At 50.1% G+C, this 22,500-nt stretch overlaps 1 protein-coding gene across 1 annotated transcript in view; it reads left to right on the top strand.

Moving 5' to 3' along the window:
- Positions 1–22,500, top strand: part of kcnh5b (potassium voltage-gated channel, subfamily H (eag-related), member 5b) — a gene marked incomplete at both ends in the record, with an annotated part of 73,863 nt that overhangs the window by 10,756 nt on the left and 40,607 nt on the right. Inside the window, 4 exon segments of the mRNA XM_079752218.1 lie at positions 4,355–4,482; positions 7,025–7,417; positions 15,112–15,269; positions 16,563–16,834. Of these exon segments, the coding sequence (XP_079608344.1) occupies positions 4,355–4,482; positions 7,025–7,417; positions 15,112–15,269; positions 16,563–16,834 (951 nt within the window).

Below are 22,500 nucleotides of genomic sequence, written 5' to 3'. Positions count from 1 at the left end.
AGACCCACTCGCTGGGGAGCTTACATAATCAGGATATTCAAATGAAGAAAATGATCAATATTATGTTTTTATTATCATTATTATTCAATTATTAATTATGTGGTTGTGTGTTGGTGTGGGTGGGTGTGGTTGTGTGTGTGTTTGCGTGAGTATGTTTGTGTATGTGTGTGTATGTGTGCGTGTATGTGGGTGTTTGTGTATGTGTGAGTGCGTTTGTCTGTGTGTGGGTGTTTGTGTATGTATTTGTGTGTGTGTGTGTGTGTGGGTGATTTGTGTGTGTGTGTGTGTGTGTGTGTGTGTGTGTGTGTGTGTGTGTCTGAGTGTGTGTGTGGGTGTGTGTGTGTATGCATTTGTGTGTGTTCATCAGTGGGGAGCAGGGGTTGGATCGACCATCGATCAATCGATGGGTCTATTTCTACACGCGTGTATAAATACAGAGAGGAGGAGAAGGAGACAAGAGGACAACAGATCATTGGAGAGAAAGTGCATCACAGCGCATTGTGGTACCACACAGAGAGGATTGTGGGAGTTGGTGTCTGAGGCAGAGAGGATTGTGGGAGTTGGTGTCTCTGAGGCAGAGAGTATTCGCGGTCCAGAGATTGAGACTTGGTTTTATTTTCTTAAGATGTTTTCCAGGATTTCATTGATCTACAAAAGACCCATCTCGTCTTGGCTCTTCGTATCAAATTTTAGACTAAGTAAATCTCGGCTTACATTATGTAAATTAATCTTATTTGACTTTATTTTATTCGTAATCTTTTTATGTAAATTCATCTTCTCATATTTGAGCTTAACTTTGTGTATCATAGCATGTTTGGGTTATATTGTGTTTCATATTTTAGCAAAGTTTAGATGAGCACCACATAGCTCAGTTTATCTTTCATTTAAATCAGGTTATCTTGGGGTCGTTTATCTTGTTTTAAATTATCTTTTCCATCTATTTATAATCATTAGCGTGTCGCATAATCCCGCCTCGCTTGTGTATGAGAGGCGATTCGGCGTATGGCTCGTGGCGGTCCCTGTACAGATGCATGCTGGGAAGGCCTTTGGGTGTGTCTGGCGTGTGTGTGTGTTCTGAATCGCAAACAGTCTGTCTCTGTCGTTATTTTATGGCTAAATGTTTTGTAGTTGTGTCGTGTATCAGTTCCGCTCCAGCATCTGTCTAGTAAACCCCTTCCAGCGCAGCTAACACTCTTTCAGCTAATAAGGACTCAACAAATGGTTGTTATTTTCCTAAAAGACGACTCAGTCTCTCTTCTCAGACTAGAGGACATCTGCCGTGCATCATGGAGCAGTTTATCGGATTAGAGACTTTATTTAGGAGTCTCATTTATGAACACGCAGGACTGCAGGCAATCACAGATATCAGTCAAAGGCACGCAGAATAACCCACCATAAACCAGAGATAAGAGAGAGATAGGATAGAGATAAGAGATAATATACTAGACATAGATAAGATATAGATAAGAGAGATAAGATAGTGATAAGAGATAAGATATAATATAGATATAAGATAGAGATAATATAGAGATAAGATAGAGGTACCATGTAATACAGAGATATAGATAAGGTGGAGATAAGATAGAGGTGAGATTGATAGAGATGGAGATATGATTGATATAGCTTTAAGATAGAGATAAGATAGATATAGATATAAGGTAAAGTTAAGATTGATATAGGTTGATGTAGTTAAGATAGGTTTAAGATTCATATTGATTTATATAGCTAATATAGAGATAAGGTAGATATAAGATAGAGATAAGATAGAGATGAGGGTCTCAGCCTCAGGACCTCACCCTGACCACCAGACTCTCTGGGCACCTAGACCGAGACCTCCTACCCCCCTCCCCTCCAGGGTAGATGGGACCTCCTCCAGTCTGTAGGAGGACTCTTGTGGTCCCCCTCCTCCTGGTCCTGTCGGTACAGTACTGCTCCTCCCCCCCCCCCCCCCCCCCCCGCCCCGGGGGTAAGTGGCCGGTCTGACCCAAGGTTGCGGAGGGTTCTTTTGAAGTTGACTTTGCTGTTCTTCCGAGGGAGCGGTCGATGGTCGATGGGTGCTCTTTGTTCTGCTGCCGCCTCTCGTCTTGTTTTACTCTCAGAGCGGGACAGTTTATCCACCTTGGCTCATTCTCTGTCTCTCTCTGTCTCTCTCTCTCTCTCTCTCTCTCTCTCTCTCTCTGTCTCTCTGTCCTTCTGTCTCTCTGTCTCTCTCTCTGTCTCTTTCTCTCGGTCTCTGTCTCTCTGTCACTGTCTGTCTGTCTCTCTCTCTCTCTCTCTCTCTCTCTCTCTCTCTCTCTGTCTCTCTGTCTTTCTGTCTCTCTGTCTCTCTGTCTCTCTCTCTGTCACTCTGTCTCTCTGTCTCTCTCTCTCAGTCTCTCTCTCTCTCTCTCTCTCTCTACGTTACGTTACCAAACACCCTAGCAGGGTGCAGCCGTGCCTCGGCCCCCAGATACTTTGACTCCCAAGACAAGGTGACTCCACACGGAGTGGTGGGCGAGCAAGAGAGAGAGAGAGAGAGAGAGAGAGAGAGAGAGAGAGTATATCATTTTTTCTTTATTCTTAGGAGTATATCCTGTGTGTTTTATCCCCGGTCTTTTAAAAACATTCTATAGCAGAACAGATATCTGGATGCCGCTGCTGACAGAGGGTGGTTCTAGTTGTACTCATGTAGAGAGTTTATCACGAGAAACAAGCGGGGGGGGGGGGCATCTCAGAGGAACCCCAGCACTAGTCAGGAGCCTAATTGGAATGAGGAACAGCAGGGGCTTGTCTTAGACAGGTTACCTTAAGGTTAAAGTGTCTTTAGGTATCTCTAAGGGGATGTGCGTCTCGAAGTTCAGATGTGTTTTTAAGATACAGGTTTTTTTTGTGTGTGTTCTCTCTCTAGGGTGGACTTAGTTGGTAAAGTCTACTTAAGATGTGGATTTTAGTTAGGGTGTACATTTCAGCTATGGTGTGTATTCAATTTATGGTGTGTATTTATGACACAGTTTGTATTTAAGATACTTTGTATCAAGGTAAGTTATTTTTATGTATCAAGGTAAGTATTTAGTGTAAGGTGTATTTAAGCTAAGGAGTTTATAAATTAAGGAATATTTATTGTAAGGTGTATTTAAGTTAAGGTCTGTATTTAAGATAGGATTTGTATTTAAGATATAGTGGTTTCAAGGTAAGATATATTTAATGTAAGTTTTTTTAAGGTAAGGGGTATTTAAGCTAAGGGGTATTTAAGACAAGATGTATTTAAGCTAAAGGGGTTTAAAGGTAAGGTATATATAAGATTAGGTGTATTAAAGGTGAGGTGTATTTAAGCTAAGGGTTTTTTAAGGTAAACTGTATTTAAGGTACGGTGTATTTAAGATAAGTTGTATTTAAGCTAAAGGGGTTTAAAGATAAGGTGTATTTAAGGTAAGGATGTATTTAAGCTAAGGGGGTTCAAAGGTAAAGCGTATTTGAAATAAGGTTTATCTAAGGTAAGTGGTATTTAAGATGAGGTGTATGGCTGGACTAAGTTAAGGGTATATTTAAGGTAAGGGTGTATTTAAGGCAAGGGGTACTGAGTGTCCGTGCGCTGTGCTCTGTCTGCAGGCTGGACTAAGGTAAGGGTGTATTTAAGGTAAGGGTTACTGAGTGTCCGTGCGCTGTGCTCTGTCTGCAGGCTGGACTAAGTCAAGGGTATATTTAAGGTAAGGGTGTATTTAAGGTAAGGGGTACTGAGTGTCTGTGCGTTGTGCTCTGTCTGCAGACTGGACTAAGTTAAAGGTATATTTAAGGTAAGGGTGTATTTAAGGTAAGGGGTACTGAGTGTCCGTGCGTTGTGCTCTGTCTGCAGACTGGACTAAGTTAAGGGTATATTTAAGGTAAGGGTGTATTTAAGGTAAGGGGTACTGAGTGTCTGTGCGTTGTGCTCTGTCTGCAGACTGGACTAAGTTAAGGGTATATTTAAGGTAAGGGTGTATTTAAGGTAAGGGGTACTGAGTGTCTGTGCGTTGTGCTCTGTCTGCAGACTGGACTAAGTTAAGGGTATATTTAAGGTAAGGGTGTATTTAAGGTAAGGGGTACTGAGTGTCCGTGCGCTGTGCTCTGTCTGCAGGCTGGACTAAGTTAAGGGTATATTTAAGGTAAGGGTGTATTTAAGGTAAGGGGTACTGAGTGTCCGTGCGCTGTGCTCTGTCTGCAGGCTGGACTAAGTTAAGGGTATATTTAAGGTAAGGGTGTATTTAAGGTAAGGGGTACTGAGTGTCCGTGTGCTGTGCTCTGTCTGCAGGCTGGACTAAGTTAAGGGTGTATTTAAGGTAAGGGTGTATTTAAGGTAAGGGGTACTGAGTGTCCGTGCGTTGTGCTCTGTCTGCAGGCTGGACTAAGTTTGCGCGGCTGACGCGGGCGCTGACGGCCAACCGGAACACTCAGCTGCAGCAGCTGGCGCCCATCAGCCAGCATGAGGTCACCACCACCACCCACAAACCATCGCGCCTGGCCGAGGTGGGGACCGCGCACACACACACACACACACGCACACGCACACGCATACGCACACACACAGCCAGCACGAGGTCACCACCACCACCACCACCACCCACAAACCATCGCGCCTGGCCGAGGTGGGGACAGCGTGCACACACACATGTACACGTGACCTCCGACACGTACACACTCACGTGCACACGTGCACTCATGCACGTGCACACGCATACTGCCAAACAGGCACGCACACACACACACCCACATGCGCACACGCACATGCACGTACAAACACACACATGCACACACGCCAGAACGCTCAAACACACAAGCACATGCACATGTGGACTCACGCACAAGCACACGCAAGCACACGCACACATGCACATGCGCATACACAAACACACACACAGACTCGCACACAGATTAGCGTGACTGGGTAAAGTCAGGCTAGGTAGACCACTGCACTGAGGACTCATGAATATGAATCATAATATGAATATACATGAAGGAGGCTCGGGGGGGGGTGGACAACTTCCTGTTACGCTCTCACTCCTGGAAGTGAACAATGTGGATTTAGTGGTTTGGTTTTATGTCTTTTTGTCAAGGAAAACCTTTTAGCTGTAACATTCATCCAGCTGTACTCCGTCAGCAAAATAAAACAAGATAGTAAACACGCACGCACATACACACGCGCACACACACAACCAAACACACGCATACGCACACAAACACGTTCACAGAAGCACGCACGCAGACACAGACACACACACAGACACACACACACACACACACACACACACACACACACACACACACACACACACACACACACACACACACACCTGGGGCAGCAGGTTGAGTTTAAGTGGTTCTCCAACCAAAGAGTCAAAGGTGAACTGAAGAGATGGGGGAGGAGGAGAAGATTGAAGTGCAGCAGAGAAGTGAGGATAAGGAAGAGGGAGGGAGAGCTGAATGGAATTAAATGAGAGAAAGAGGGAGGGGGGGGAGGGGAGAGGAGAGAGGGGAGGGGGAGAGAGAGAGGGGGGAAATGGGAGAGGGAGGGAGAGACAGATAGGGAGAAAGGGAGAGAGAGAGAGGAGGCAATGGGAGAGGGAGGTAGATAGAGAGCGAGTGATAGAGATAGAGAGAGAGAGAGGTGCAGCATTACTGCCTCCACCCCTCCCCTCCCCTCCCTCACCCTCACCCCACCCGACCCTAACCCCCCCCCCCCCCCCCGGCCAGGTCAACCTCCATACCGCCATCTTGTCTCCTTCTCTCCTGACTGGGAGGGCTTGTTCGGTCGTTTTTTTCCCACAATGCCGAGAGGCTCCTAACCAGTGGTCTCGTTGGTGAGAGTTGGTGGTGGGGTTGGTGGTGGGGTTGGTGGTGGGGTTGGTGGAGTATGTAATGGTTATAATGCTTTTTAGTCGTATATAGCAATACGGGTTGTTGTGGTCTCACTCTCGCTCTCTCTCTCTCTCTTTCTCTCTCGCTCTCGCTCGCTCGCTTGATGCCAAGTTAATATTTATATGACGTGTTTGAAATATATTAATATATCAGTATGATGTCTTTAATGTATTCATAAAGTACATTCACTGGAGTCTGAAAAGATTTAAAGGCTTTGCAAAGTTAACACAGAGAGGGAGAGACAGATTCATGACATTTTGGATCTATGATTGGTTTCATCTTCTGTCTTTCCTGTCCTGTCTGTCTGTCTGTCGCTCGCTCACTCTCCCTCCCTCCCTCTCCCAGCCTCTCTCTCTCTGTCTCTCTCTCTCTCTCTTTCTCTCTCTCTCTCTCTCTCTCTCTCTCTCTCTCTCTCTCTCTCTCTCTCTCTCTCTCTCTCTCTCTCTCTCTCTCTCTCTCTCTCTCTCTCTCTGTCTCTCTCTCTCTCTCTTTCTCTCTCTCCCTCCCTCTCCCAGCCTCTCTCTCTCTCTCTCTCTCTCTCTCTCTCTCTCTCTCTCTCTCTCTCTCTCTCTCTCTCTCTCTCTCTCTCTCTCTCTCTCTCTCCTGGTAGTACTTCAGTAGTACCTGAGGTCTTTTTATTTTTGATCTCTTCAGGATTGTTATGCTTTATTCATGAAGATACAGTGAGTTAGGCAGGACGGTCTGGGCGAGGGACGGGGAAGAAATGCAGCAAAGGACCACGGGCAGGAATCACACCTGGGTCACATCCGTAAGGACTGAGCCTTAATGGTGGTCAACGGAGACTCAAGACTCACTTATTCAGAGTTCTCCCCCCCACCCCCTCCCCGCAACCCTCTTACGCACTAATTGTGTGTTGTACATCCTGGCACTTAATGTACGCACCTATTGTAACGTTGTACGTCCTGGCACTTAAAAATAGTACTTAGCATTGTGTAGCATCTTACCCTAGCTACCTCTGTTGTACACGGGGAATGGGTTAACCTAAGAATTCAGTCACTGCTTGGCACTTTCTATTTACTCCCTTACTGTACCGACAGCGATCTATGGTTTCACTTCCTTCTGACGAACGCACTTTTGTTGTAACTCACTTTGGATCAAAGCGTCTGCTAAACGCAGTCAATGTCCCCCACAGGTGCTGCAGCTGAACTCGGACATCCTGCCCCAATACAAGCAGGAGGCCCCAAAGACCCCCCCCCATATCATCCTGCACTACTGCACCTTCAAGACCACCTGGGACTGGGTGATCCTGGTGCTCACCTTCTACACGGCCATCATGGTGCCCTACAACGTGTCCTTCAAGACCAAGCAGAACAACATGGTGTGGTTGGTGCTGGACAGCGTGGTGGACGTCATCTTCCTGGTGGACATCGTGCTCAACTTCCACACCACCTTCGTGGGGCCCGGCGGCGAGGTCATCTCCGACCCCAAGCTCATCCGCATGAACTACCTGAAGACCTGGTTCGTGATCGACCTGCTGTCCTGCCTGCCCTACGACATCATCAACGCCTTCGAGAACGTGGATGAGGTGAGTGGGTCGGGGGGGGGAGAGAGAGAGAAGGCGGAGGGAGGGGTCAACCCTCCCTTCTGAATCATCTCCCTTCTGTTACTTTGGATGCTCGATGGAGCGGCTACGGCCAAAGTTATGCTAGGCTGGTGCTATGCTAGGCTATGCGACGCTAGGCTATGCTAGGCTATTCTAGGCTATAATAGGCTATGCTTCACTGGATTGGACGATGCTACTCGAGGCCAGGCTTTGACTAGTCTAGGCTTCGCTATGCTTTGCTAGTTTTATAACACACTAGAGTGGACAATACAATGCAACGCCATGCTACGCTAGTCTAGGCCATGCTAGGCTACGGGCTACACCAGGCCTCTCCGAGCTACTGTTGCTGTCCTGATCTAAACCCGTGATGCAAGCCTTCAAATCCACGGAACAGACGTCTTTACGCTCCCAGACGGCCGACTCTTAATTGAACCATTTCCAGTTAGCACATAAACCCACACATTGAGGATACAAACTAATTACTCCCCGTTACTCCGTGAGCAAAGTACCCTGTCGGTGTTGTTTCAGTAATGCGTTTGGCTCCGCAGAGTGCAGCCAGAAGGACGAGGTAACATGCTAACGTAGCCAACACCTCTCTGCCCCTGGGTTCTGGTCTGGGTAGGGTGGACCCTGTACGCCTCCAGCGGGGGGTGTTATGTGAGGGGTGCCCCCCCCCCCCCCCGTGCGCGGGCTCACAGGAACGCGCGTTCTGTCCTCTTTAATTAGTGCGGAGGAAGCAGCAGAGAGGAGGCTTCGGGCTCTGTGCGCAGGAGAAGGGTTTATCCTCGATGTTTCGAGTTTTATGTTTTTGGATCAGTAGCTCACAGATGGATTCAGCACACTGTTGGGGAGGCTGTGTGTGTGTGTGTGTGTGTGTGTGTGTGTGTGTGTGTTTCTCTGAGGAAGAGAGACAGACAGACAGACAGAGATGTGTCTGTGTGTCTTTGAGAGTTCCTATGTGCATGACATTTTTTAAATGAGTGTGGTTGAGATGTGTGATCGTGCTTTGTTTGTTTGAATGTCAGGTGTGTGTGGCTCAGATATGTGTTCCTTGTGTGTGTGTGTGTGTGTGTGTGTGTCTGCGTGTGTGAGAAAGAGTTTTTGTGTGTGTGAATCTGAGAGGGAGGTGTGTGTGTGTTTGTGAGTGTCAGAGGGAGTTGTGTGTGTGTGTGTGTGTGTGTGTGTGTGTGTGTGAATCCATTACAGGGCCTCTCCGTCTGATTGGTTAGAGTTCATTAGTGTCCAAGCTTAACAAACACACTAATCAATAGGCTGTGAGGAGCATAAACGGTCTCCATGACAACAAAAATGCCAGCCCCTTCTCCTCTCTGTGAGATTAGTCATTATTTCATAGTTTGTGAACACAGGTATTAGTGTGTGAGTTAAGTAGGTGTGGGTGTGATTCTGTTTTCTGTTAGTGTGAGAGATTGTGCCTCTGCTGTGTATCTCCACACTTGATGTGTGTGTTTCTGCATGTGTGTGTGTGTGTTTCTGCACGTGCGTGAGACAGGTGTGTGTTACCTGTCTCCTTGGCCTTTCAGCCTCCTCTCCAGTCCACAGCTGACCCGATGTGACTCCGTCCCGAGGTTGACCTTACATTTTACATTACATTACGGGGATTTTGAGACGCTTTTATTCAAAGCGACTTGCAACCATTCATTCACACGTTCACAGAACGACGGTGGAGTCACCCTCGTCGGGAGCAGTCAGGGTGAGGGCGTCTCGCTCAGGGACACCTCGAAACTCAGCTAGGAGGAGCCGGGGATTGAACTAGCAACCTTCCCGTTACCAGTCAACCCGCTCTAGCTCCTGAGCTACTGCCGCCCTGGGAGCACCTGGTGTTCCCAGGTGCTCCCAGGTCTGACATCAAGTCATCTAGATCGGCTGCTCCTCCTTCCATCCCTCCTCCGTTCAGCCCCCTGCCCGTGGGGCCGCTGCCGCAGCCGGGCCCGACCTCGGCAGAGCCCCCTGAGCTAGACTTGACCATCAGCCTCGCCGTTGGGTCGGTGTTCTACACTAGGGGGCCCGAAAACACACAGGGCTCGAAATCCCGCGGGAACACGTCCACTCACGTAGACGGGAGCGTTGCGCTGCCGGTCAGGATGACGTCAGCTACATGCATACTAGGAAAGCAAAGTATTCGTGGATATTTGTGTACTTCGGTACGCCTTCCTTTCATCAGGGACTCCCGTTAAATCCCGTCCTTGATTTACCGCGACGCTGTCGCCACGCGCGACTCCAAAGACATCCGGCCCATTCTTCAGAAGTACAGAGGGACAGCATAAGCTGTACTAATGGGATATGGATTCATGGACACGTCAATCCAGTCCCGCCTACTGGCTCCCAGGCCTTCTGCGGGTCCAGGCGGGGGACCTGTTGTAGCAGTCGAAGACATTTAAGTGGACAAAGGAGGAAATCCTGTGTTCATGTCTGATAGGAGGCATTTGAGTCCGTATATCTGAGACGTGCCAAGGAAGCGGATGTTTTGTGGTTCCCAGCTGGATCGCTGATTCCCCCCCCGCCCTCCAGCACTATGTGAGTCAGGCAATAATATCAGAGTCTTTGCCCTCCCGACTAAAGATCCCTCTCCCTACACACTACCATGACATCACAGCCCACTTCTGTCGGTCTCTACTTCTGTCTGTTTGTCTGTCTGTATCTCTATCTGTCTGTCTGTATCTCTGTCTGTATCTCTGTCTGGCTGTCTGTCTGTCTGTCTGTCTGCTGAGGAGATTAAAAAAGCAATCGATGGCGAGTTAATTAACATTAGGCAGAGACAACATGCACACAAGCACAAACACTCATACACACACACACTGGCCTATTTTTAGAACGGCTGGATGGCTGTCTGGAAGGAGAGAGAAGGCGGAGTGGAGAGAGTTGGCAGAGTGGAGGAAGGGAGGGGAGAGAGAGAGAGAGAGGGAGGGAGGGAGGGGAGAGAGAGAGGGAGGGATGGAGAGGGAGAGAGAGAGAGGGAGGGGAGAGAGAGGGAGGGATGGAGAGAGAGAGAGTGAGGGATGGAGAGGGAGAGAGAGAGAGAGAGGGATGGAGAGGGAGAGAGAGAGAGAGAGGGAGGAGAGAGAGAGAGGGAGGGATGGAGATGGGAGTGAGAGAGGGAAGGAGGGAGGATGGGGGAGTTAGTTTGGTTATCTGCGGGTGGGGAGAGGTGGTGCAATACACAAGAGTGTTTTTCATTTTGATTCTACAGAATCTAAATCACAGTACAGTTGAGTTGGTCCCTGGTCACACACACACACACACACACACACACACACACACACACACACACACACACAGAAACAGCCACAAACATACACATACATACATACATACATACATACATACACACACATACCTATACAGACACACACAGTAACTCACACACATACACACACACACACACACACACACACACACACACACGCACACACACACACACGCACGCACGCACGCACGCACGCACGCACGCACGCACGCACGCACGCACGCACGCACACACACAGCGGTAGCAGTGATAAGAGTATTACCAGAGTTGTAAACACGATGATGTAACATTTACACAAATATTTACACGAGCGAAGCTCCCTGGAGTCTGAGAGGCTGGGGAGGAGGTGAGGAGAGGGAGGGGGGAGGGAGGAGGGGGAGGAGGGGGAGAGGAGGAGGAGTTGGGCGAAGGAGGTGGAGGAGAGGAGCAGATGAAAGATGATAGGCGGAGGGGAGTTTGGAGGAGAGGTGATGGTGGGAGGAGGAAGAGGAGGAGGAGGAGGAGGAGGAGGGGAGATGGGAGGAGAGGTGAGGGGGGGAGGAGGAGGAGGAGGAGGGGAGATGGGAGGAGAGGTGAGGGGGGGAGGAGGAGGAGGAGGGGAGATGGGAGGAGAGGTGTGGGGGTGGAGATGGGAGGAGAGGTGAGGGGGGGAGGAGGAGGAGGAGGGGAGATGGGAGGAGAGGTGAGGCGGGGAGGAGGAGGAGGAGGGGAGATGGGAGGAGAGGTGAGGCGGGGGGAGGAGGAGGAGGAGGGGAGATGGGAGGAGAGGTGAGGGGGGGAGGAGGAGGAGGAGGAGGGGAGATGGGAGGAGAGGTGAGGCGGGGAGGAGGAGGAGGATCGGAGATGGGAGGAGAGGTGAGGGGGGAGGAGGAGGAGGAGGGGAGATGGGAGGAGAGGTGAGGGGGGAGGAGGAGGAGGAGGGGAGATGGGAGGAGAGGTGAGGGGGGAGGAGGAGGAGGAGGAGGAGGAGGAGGAGGAGGAGGTTGTGGAGTGCCAGGCTGCAGCCAGCACACACTCCGCTCTGCGCTCCCTCTCTGCGGACAACGTGCGGTCGTACGTGCACGGAGCCCCGTTCTGACGGGAGTCCACCTGAGAGATCACAGGGAGCAGAGGATGAAACAGGGCAGGCTAATGATGGACTGATCAAAATAAAGATGAAAAGAGGGCTCACTGCTGGAGGACATCCAGGGGGGGGGTGGAGGGATGGGAGAGAGAGAGATGGAGGGATGATGGAGGGATGATGGAGGGGGAGAGATGGAGGGGTGATGGAGGGATGATGGAGGGATGATGGAGGGGTGGAGGGATGGGAGAGAGAGAGATGGAGGGGTGATGGAGGGATGTTGGAGGTGTGTATTCTACTCCACTCTATTCTAGTCTATTCTAGTGTATTCTACTCTACTCTTTTATATTCTACTCTATTCTAGAGTATTCTACTCTACTCTCTATATTCTGCTCTACTCGAGTCAAGTGTATTCTAGTCTACTCTAGTATATTCAACTCTAGTATATTCTACTCTACTCAAGTGTCTTATACTACACTTTAGTATATTCTACTCTACTCTAGTGTTTTATTCTCTACTCTAGTGTTTGCCACTCTACTATAGTCTAGTGTGTCCTGGTGTACTCTATTGTACTCTACTATAGTCTAGTGTGTCCTGGTGTACTCTATTGTACTCTACTAAAGTCTAGTGTGTCCTGGTCTACTCTATTGTACTCTACTATAGTCTAGTGTGTCCTGGTGTACTCTATTGTACTCTACTATAGTCTAGTGTGTCCTGGTGTACTCTATTGTACTCTACTATAGTCTAGTGTGTCCTGGTGTACTCTATTGTACTCTACTATAGTCTAGTGTGTCCTGGTCTACTCTATTGTACTCTACTATAGTCTAGTGTGTCCTGGTGTACTCTATTGTACTCTACTATAGTCTAGTGTGTCCTGGTCTACTCTATTGTACTCTACTATAGTCTAGTGTGTCCTGGTCTACTCTATTGTACTCTACTATAGTCTAGTGTGTCTCATCAGTTGATTGACGTGGCTCCGGTGCTGAAGTGATCAGCAGCAGTAAGACGTGGCCCGCTAGCATAGCGCCGGCCCGCTAGCATACTGCCGGCCCACTAGCGTTGCGCCGGCCCGCTAGCATTGCGCCGGCCCGCTAGCATTGCGCCGGCCCGCTAGCATACTCCCGGCCGGCTAGCGTAGCGCCGGCCCGCTATGTTGCGTCCCGGCAGCCCAGCGACTCGTTAGTTCAGACGGATTTACATCTGATGTGGTGAGAGAGAAGTCCCAGGGGAGGGCCTTTGAAGTTGGGAGAGAGAGTGAGAGAGAAGGTGGGGAGAGGGAGGGAGAGAGGGAGAGAGGGAGAGAGAGAGAGAGAGAGAGAGAAAGAGAGAGAGCGAACTAGGGGACGGAAGTACAGACCGACCTGTCCTTTAGAAAGTCTGGTGTGTGGTGAGAGACAGAGAGACAGACCAACAGATGTATATCGAGTATGCAAGGCCTCAGAATTCCCGAGGTAGCCATTCCATTGGCTGGGAGTTAAGACAGCCTCTCCCTGTGGTCATCAGAGGGACTCGTTCTGTGTCATTTTAATGAGAGAGAGCAGAACCTGGGGATACACCATGACTAGAGGCAACCGGCTGAACTGGTAGAGCAAGGCATTAACACGACCAGGGTGAGGGGTTCTATTCCCGCTGGTAGAGCAAGGCATTAACACTGCCTGGGTTCAGGGTTCAATTCCTGCTGGTAGAGCAAGGCATTAACACTGTCTGGGTTCAGGGTTCGATTCCTACTGGTAGAGCAAGGCGTTCAAACTGCCAGGGTTCCGGGTTCGATTCCCCCTGGGGCCACCCATTGGGTGCCCTGCAACACTTTGGGTCCCGACTTGTTCCAAGCGCTTCTCCGTTGCTGTGGGTGTTGCTGGCTTTGCTGAGCCCAAGCAGGAAGTCAGCAGCGCAGCCCTCGTACATTCTGAGCTATCTAGCTTTTTAGAAAACGCACCGTCTGAACTGCGGCTTTATCCCGGGGAACAAAGTGGAGCTTTCCTGGAGGAGTGGAGATCCGGTTTATTCTGCTGTAGTCGGCGGAAGCCAAGCAGAACAGATGCTGGTAAACAGAGGAACATGTGTTTTGTAGTACTGCGCTGGCTGTGTTCAAACCAACACCACAATGTGTACTTTGGTCCCCAGGAAAACCCACATGGTCGTACTGCAGGAGCTGAGCTCTGACAGGAGGAAACTGTGTTTATTAGACTGAGCGTTGTGGATGGTTTTGTGTTTTCTGTGTTCAGGGGACGCCTAGCGAAGAAAAGCCCAGACTCTTTGGAAAGTTCAGACAGATGGAGGTGTGTGTGTGTGTGTGTGTGTGTGTGTGTGTGTGTGTTTGTCTTCAAATGTCTTGCATGTATGTATATATACAGGCATGCCTACGAGCCTTTCTCCTGTCTATCTGTCTCTACTCATCTGTGCCAAACCATCATGAATATTAGAGACATTGTTCACTTGTTCATCTATTCAAACATAAATCATGTATGTCATGTTGGCAGAGCTAGTGTCCACTGTGTGCGGAAACTGGGTTGGTATCGTCAGTTTAAAATTGACTATCTATTCATTTTGCTTTAACCAACAGCGACTCACAGTAAACAGATACCTGTGGTTAGGAACAGGTAGGGGTTAGAGGGCATCCTGCTCTATGGGGTCCACAGATCAGACCAGGTCAGACATGGGCGATCTGACCCAGAACCTCTCTGCTGGGTCGAACCAGAGTGAAGCAGCTGTACTTGCATCATGGCTCCAGCAGCACCGTGTCTCCACTTTACATCCATCGTGTCGTGCTGTCTGCTACATGGCGAAACATGAATATTACACCACCGTGACTCAGCTCTGAAGCTAAACATCAACTCCTCTCCTCCTCCTCTCCTCCCTCTCTCCTCCCTCCTCTATTCCTCTCTCTTCTCCATTCATCACCCCCACCCTCCCTCCCACTACTTCTGCTGTCTCTACTCGTCCTCCCCTTTTCCTCTCCTCTGTCTATTTGCTCTCTATTTATTTTCTCTCTCTACTCCCTTTCCTCCTCTCCCCTCTCCCCTCCTCCCTCCCCCCTCTCCTATCCTCTCGCTCTCTCCTCCCCTCCCTCCATCCCTCCCTCCCTCTCCTCTCCTCTCCTCTCCCTCCCTCCCCTCCCTCCCTCCCTCCTCTTTTCTCCTCTCTCCCCCTCTCCTCTCCTCCCTCTCTCCCCCCCCTCCCCTCATTCCCTCCCCCCTCTCCTCTCCTCCCTCCTCCCTCTCCTATCCTCTCTCTCTCTCCTCCCCTCCTCTCTCCTCTCTCCCCCCTCTCCTCTCCTCCCCTCCCTCCCTCCTCTCCTTCCTCCCCTCCCTCTCTCCTCTCCTTCCTCCCCCCCCCCCCCCCTCCCTCCAGGGTATGAGCAGTCTGTTCAGCTCCCTGAAGGTGGTCCGGCTCCTCCGGCTGGGTCGCGTGGCCCGGAAGCTGGACCACTACCTGGAGTACGGAGCTGCCGTGCTGGTCCTGCTGGTCTGCGTGTTCGGACTGGTGGCCCACTGGATGGCCTGCATCTGGTACGACCCCCAAACCAGTGGCCCCGGGCCATGGCGGCACCTGTCAATCAAACTGGAGTGTGTCTTTAAAAGGCTCATCTCATGCCACCAGGTGTGGGTGTGATCAGCTGGTACAACCCTGTGCAATAGTGACATCACAAGGGGGCGTGCCCACCCAGATATATGAAGGATAGATGAGCAACGTTTGCTGCAGTCCACTGGGTAGGCTGGGAGACTGATCTATCCAGCACACATCTTGGTGGACACTGACAATTACAATTAGGGCATTTGGCAGACACTTTTATCCAAAGAGACTTACATCGGTTAATACACACATTGACACACCGACGGCAGAGTCAACCATGCAAGGCGACAGCCAGCTCGTCAGGAGCAGTTAGGGTTAAGTGTCTTGCTCAGGGACACATCAACACTCAGCTAGGAGGAGCTGGGGATAGAACTAGCAACCTTTCGGTTGCAAGACAACTGCTCTACCTCCTGAGCTAAGCTGAGCTAAGCCGACATCACATTTTCCCATGATGTCCCTAAAACACAGGAAAAGGCAGATTTTCAAATGACTTGTACCAGCTATTTTTTATTTTTAATATAATCTGGCACAACTGGTATGTCCTGACATGTCGAGAGAGGGAGGAGGAGAAAGATTGAGAGACACAGAAAGAAAATCTCCTCTTCAAATAGTCTGCAGTACCCAGATCAGATCGTTTCTTTGCGTCACTTCCTTGTCGAGAATGTGTAGAAAAACTTTAGCCTCTGCTTGAAATTTTAATCTCAGTAAAAATCATCACAGAAGAGAGGTCTTCAGGGAGTGAGCGTCACGTTGCTCCACTGCCGAAACACAAGACAGTGATGCTGCCACACAGGGCCTGATACTGAACCCACCCATGTACCCCTTTTCCACCAACGCGGTTCCAGTGCTGGTTCAGAGCCAGTGACACTCTCAAACCAGTTCTTGGCTTTTCCACATAAATAATCCTGGCTCCGGGCCAGACAAACAGGTTCTGACTCCACGCTGGTCCAGAAACAAGAACCAGTGATGTCTAGTACTGGGTTAGCGTAATTTTAACGTCCTGACGTGTTGCTAGGACAACGGGGTCGTATGCTCTGACGCATTGACGTGGCTCTACTCTAGCCCTGAAGTCTGTGGAAAATCAAGCTAGGTTCTTGGTGGAGTTGGCGTTTAGCACCAACACTGAACCAGCACCAGCACCAACCCAGCACCAGCACCGGGTTTGCGTTGGTGGAAGGGGGTTAAAAGTGATACCAAATGAACACAAGCTTCCAACATGTCCGCCGCAGGTACAGCATCGGCGACTACGAGGTCATCGACGAGCTCACCAACACCATCAAGATGGACAGCTGGCTCTACCAGCTGGCGCTGAGTATCGGCTCGCCCTACCGCTTCAACGCCAGTGGCTCCGGCAAGTGGGAGGGCGGCCCTGGAAAGGACTCGCTGTACATCACCTCGCTCTACTTCACCATGACCAGCCTGACCACCATCGGCTTTGGGAACATCGCTCCCTCCACTGACGGCGAGAAGATCTTCTCCGTGGCCATGATGATGGTGGGATGTGAGTACTGGACTAGCCAACGGTTAGCTCAACGTTAGCTTTGAAGCTAGCATGATGATGGTTGGATGTGAGTACTGGACAAGCCAATGGTTAGCTCAACGTAAGCTTTGACGCTAGCATGACGATGGTGGAATGTGAGTACGGACCAGCCAACGGTTAGCTCAACATTAGCTTTGACACTAGCATGATGATGGTGGAATGTGAGTACGGACTAGCCAATGGTTAGCTCAACGTTAACTTTGAAGCTAGTATGATGATGGTTGGATGTGAGTACTGGACAAGCCAACGGTTAGCTCAACGTAAGCTTTGACGCTAGCATGACGATGGTGGAATGTGAGTACGGACCAGCCAACGGTTAGCTCAACGTTAGCTTTGACACTAGCATCATGATGGTGGAATGTGAGTACGGACTAGCCAACGGTTAGCTCAACGTTAGCTTTGAAGCTAGCATGATGATGGTGGGATGTGAGTAAGGAATGGCCAACGGTTAGCTCAACGTTAAGTTACCATAGAGGTTGTTTCTAGTATAGAACACTCGGTATCCAACCTTCAATGCGCCAAACTCCGGTGATGCTGTATTGGAAATTCTAAATTCTAGAATACAGGTGAGACAGATGAGGGGTTACGTGTTGTTTTTGTCTGGTGTATATGATAACGAAGACGACCATAGCTGTCACACCGAGTGTTGTATTGGAGAGCTTAGAAACTGAAAAGAGAGAGTGAGAGAAAAGCAATAAAGAATATACCAGAGGGCATTTTTCCTAAAATAGAAGCACCGTGAGAAAACCAGACTGCAATTTTGCTACACAGAACTGTATTCAAATTTCAAGGGCCAATCACTCAAACTATAAAACCGTCGATCAAACAAAGTAGCACTCCTATCTATTGGTTCAGTGTTGTTTTTAGACTAACCCATCATAGTTTAGACGCTGTACTAGAGGTACTTTAAGGTTCAGAGATTAGCGCTGTGGAGAGACATTCCAGCGAAGGCAGGAAACAGATAACTTTAATAACTTCCCTTCTGACAGCCGTGACGAATGGCCACAATACTCTGGGCGTGTGTCTCTGACCTGCTGCGATCTGGAGCAGCATATTACCTGAACTTCCTGAACCTCGACCATAACTTCCTGTCACAGAGGGGTGTAGAGGGGGTTGAACAGTCGGACCGCGACCGTGTGCTGGTTACGTTTACAGTGTGAAGACTGAAGGTCCTCTAAATTTAGGACGCTTGTATCCAAAGTCTTACTGTACCGTGTGCGCATACATTTCTCCGCACTGGGTGGGAATCTAAACCCTGACCCTGGCTGTGTTAATGCATCGCTACACGGAAATCTGCCGTATTTTTTCATCTTTATTTTGCCAGAGAACAGCCTTTCTGCTCAACGCTGTCGATACCTCCAGTACCTTTCACTCCCGTTCAAACTGTAGTACGGGAAAAGTATGAGCATTAGAATACTTTTTAAAGGGTAAACTGTTTAAAGGGTTGCCGGTTCGATTCCCTGCTCCTCCCGGCTAGGTTCCCCTGGGCAAGAAGGCGAAGCATTACCTTCCCCTGAGGAGCTGACCCCCCAGTGTGTGAGTGTGTGATGACTGAAGGGGGAACGTCAGCCATTGATCATGAGCCATTAAGTGACTGAAGTCTATTTATACGACACAATAGGTTAAAAAAAGACTTGTCATTGACTCCATCGACTGATACAAAGAGATGAGTGCTCCAGGGTTACAAAATAAAAGCCCTAGAGTTTGCCATAGAGCACAACTCCAAAGGTTCAGTCAAGGGTGAAATGAGCTGGCTCTGTGCAGGACTTATACTTTGGAAAGGGGGCACGGTGCAGGACTTTTACTGTGGAAAGATGGCCCGCTGCAGGACTTTTACATTTGAAAGCTGGCTTGGTGCAGGACTTTTACTGTGGAAAGATGGCCCGCTGCAGGACTTTTACTTTTGAAAGCTGGCTTGGTGCAGGACTTTTACTGTGGAAAGTTGGCCCGCTGCAGGACTTTAACTTTGGAAAGCTGAAACGGTGCAGGACTTTTACTTTGGAAATCTAGCTTGGTGCAGGACTTTTACTTTGAAAAGCTGGCTCGTTGCAGGACTTTTACTGAGGAAAACTGGCGTCTTCTGAAGTAACACACTGGCCATCTGCTGCGTGTGGGTCTGCTGCCAAACTGTCCAGAGGGGAACATTCACATATTGTACAGGTCACACACAAACACACACACTCTTTCTCTCCTCTCTGTGGTTCTACTTGGAGCGGCCAGTTGCGTTGAACGGAGACAGAACCGGCGTGCATTATTCACCGTATCCCCCACGCCTGAGCGGCCACGGGAGCGCTTGGTTTGTGACCTGAGGTACCCGGGCCGGGGCCTCTCCTCGCCCCCCTTCCAGAGGAGCAAACCTCCATGTCTCCGGTCCGTACATGAACCTCTCTCTCTCTCTCTCTCTCTCTCTCTCTCGCTCTCTCTCTCTCTCTCTCGGCCTTGCAGGGCCAAGGGGCCGTGACGATGACCGCGAGCAAGACAACCAATCGAATCGTTGCAGAATCATCAGAAATCAGTCTGCTATCGGCCTCAGTGGAACTTATTTTACCATGACTAATTTTGTTAATTTCTTTTGAAAATAGATCTTATGATCCCATAGCCAACTGGTAATGGCTTCTGGCAGTGACTTTATGCAGAGTCAGGTCAAGATTATGACAAAAATGAAATACGACCTGTATTATACATGCAAACACACACGCACGTGCACGGACGAACACGCAGGAACGCACGTGCGTATGAGCAAGGCTTTACCATCTGAAACCCTTTGAGTGCTCAACAGGCATTCTAATATTTCCATGCTTTTATTCTGGACTTCAAACGGCTGAAACATAAAAGGTAAATAAGAGTTATGGGAGGAGGGGAGGGCAAAGGAGGAGGGAGCAGAGAGAGAGAGAGAGAGGAGCTAAGAGGATTGAAAGTAAGCGGAGGAGGAGAGAGCAAGGAGGAGGGAGAAGGGGGTAAGAGAAGATGGAGATCGATCATAAAGTGAGGAGTGAAGGAGGAGAGGTGGAAGGGAGGATAGAGGAGGGAGAGAAGGAGGGAGAGAAGGAGGGAGAGAGGAGGAGAGAAGGAGGAGAGGAGGGAAAGAGGAGGGAGAGAGGAGGGAGAGAAGGGAGAGAGGAAGGAGAGAAGGAGGATAGGATGGAGAAAGGGGGGAGAGAAGGAGGAAGAGAGGAGGGAGAGAAGGAGGAGAGGATGGAGAGAGGAGGGAGAGAAGGAGGAGAGGATGGAGAGAGGAGGGAGTGAAGGAGGAAGAGGAGAGGCAGAATTGGAGGAAGAGAGGAGTAAGAGGGGGAGGACGAAGATAGGAGGGAGAGAAGGAGGAGAGGGGGAGGGAGGAAGAGAGGAGGTAGAGAGAAGGAGGGAGAGAAGGGGGAGAGAGGAGGGAGGGAAGGGGGGAGGAGGGAGAGAGGGGAGGAAGAGAGGAGGGAGGGAAGGGAGGAGGAAGAGAGGAAGGAGAGAAGGAGAAAGAGAGGAGCGTGAGAAGGAGGTAGAGAGAAGGGAGGGAACGAGGTGAGGGGGAGGGAGGAAGAGAGGAGGGAAAGAAAGAGGAAAGAGAATAGAAGGATAGAGGAGAATTGGGGGAAGGAGTTGAGATGGAGAGGATATTAAATGAAGCGAAACAAGGAGAGGAGGTGAAGAATGATGGGGGGGGGGTCCTTTGCCACAGGAGGTGGGAGGAGAGAAAGAGAAAAGGATAATATTGAGTAACAGGGAAGGAGAGGGGGAGAGGGAGAGAGAGAGAGAATGAAAACAGTCTTACAGCCCAGGGCTCATCAACAGAGATGCCCTGATTAGTTTAGAAAGGAGAGACACACACACACACACACACACACACACACACACACACACACACACACACACACACACAGCAGTAGTATTCCCTAAAAGGGAAAGCATACATAAAGAAAGAGGGGGCTTCTCTCTTTCTCTCGCTCTGTTGTCTCTCCCCCTTTCTGACTCTATTTCTCTCTATCTGTAGTCTTTCCTTTCTATTCTCTCTCTCTCTCTCTCTCTCCATCTTTCTATATCTGTAGTCTTTCTTTTCTCCTCCCCCCCTCTCTCTCTTTCTCTTGCTCTCTCTCTCCATCTCTCTCCATCTCTCGCTTTCTTTATTTCGTTTCTTTTTAATCACTCAAGCTCCCTGCCCAGTAGTAGAGGTTCTTCTCCAGGTATTCAGTCAACCAATCCGCCGAAACTGAGGAAGGTAGGATTCTTAATGTCTGGTCCATGTCTGGGTGGCTGAGGGTCTGAAAGGGTGCGCTCACAGCCATATTCAATGTCCTCCATTGATTATTGATTGTTGTAGCTCGGGGAATGAATATTATATAACATGACACTATAAGTACCAGCCATCCCTTTGTATATTCATGCTCAGGTTATTATTCAACGTTCCAATCGCTCTGATGCGCAGTGAAAGACCCCTATCAATTATTATTGATGGAGTGGCCTTGAGGGATTTCGGCCATCCACCCTTGATTGACAGATAATGCTTACTGCGCGTGTCATCACACTGCTGTTAGGGAGAGGGATAGAGGGTGAGGGTCAGGAGGTCATGGGGGAAGGGTCAAAGGTTAAGGCCACGTGTTTCATGGACGTCGCTGTAGAGTTGTACATGGATGGACGGTAGGGCTGCTCGATTATGGGAAAAATCATAATCATAAGATTATTTTGGTCAATATTGAAATCACCATTATTGAAACCATTATTTCTGAGTTTGAAAACGTATTTATTCAGCATGTCTCTCCCAAAAAAAAGTGAGCTCACCTGCCCCCCCCCACAGGTCTTTGGGGGCCCCATGTCTCCCCCCTGGTCCACAGGTCTTTGGGGGCCCCATGTCTCCCCCCTGGTCCACAGGTCTTTAGGGGGCCCCATGTCTCCCCCCTGGTCCACAGGTCTTTGGGGGCCCCGTGTCTCCCCCCTGGTCCACAGGTCTTTGGGGGCCCCATGTCTCCCCACTGGTCCACAGGTCTTTGGGGGCCCCATGTCTCCCCACTGGTCCACAGGTCTTTGGGGGCCCCGTGTCTCCCCCTGGTCCACAGGTCTTTAGGGGGCCCCATGTCTCCGCCCTGGTCCACAGGTCTTTGGGGGCCCCATGTCTCCCCCCGGGTCCACAGGTCTTTGGGGGCCCCATGTCCCCCCCCTGGTCCACAGGTCTTTGGGGGCCCCGTGTCCCCCCTGGTCCACAGGTCTTTAGGGGGCCCCATGTCTCCCCACTGGTCCACAGGTCTTTGGGGGCCCCGTGTCCCGCCCTGGTCCACAGGTCTTTGGGGGCCCTTTGTCCCCCCCTGATACACATCTCTTATGGGGCCCCATCTCTCCCCCCTGGTCCACAGGTCTTTGGGGGCCCCATGTCTCCCCACTGGTCCACAGGTCTTTGGGGGCCCCGTGTCCCGCCCTGGTCCACAGGTCTTTGGGGGCCCCGTGTCTCCCCCTGATCCACAGGTGTTTGGGGGCCCAGGAGCTCCTCAGAGCGGTGAGGCTGTTCCTTCCCCACGCTCCGTGGCGCCAGCGGCCGGGGTGTGTGGCGGACTAACGATTGGAGCGTGCTCTTGCCAGTGTGTCATCAAACACCTTAACGAGTGACAGTCACCCCCCGATAGAGCGGGTCGGCTGGTAACCGGAAG

Source organism: Pollachius pollachius (genome assembly GCF_949987615.1).
Source record: "Pollachius pollachius genome assembly, chromosome: 15".
NCBI lineage: Eukaryota > Metazoa > Chordata > Actinopteri > Gadiformes > Gadidae > Pollachius > Pollachius pollachius.
Note: the sequence above shows the minus strand (reverse complement) of the source record. Positions and strands in the feature narration are given on the sequence as shown.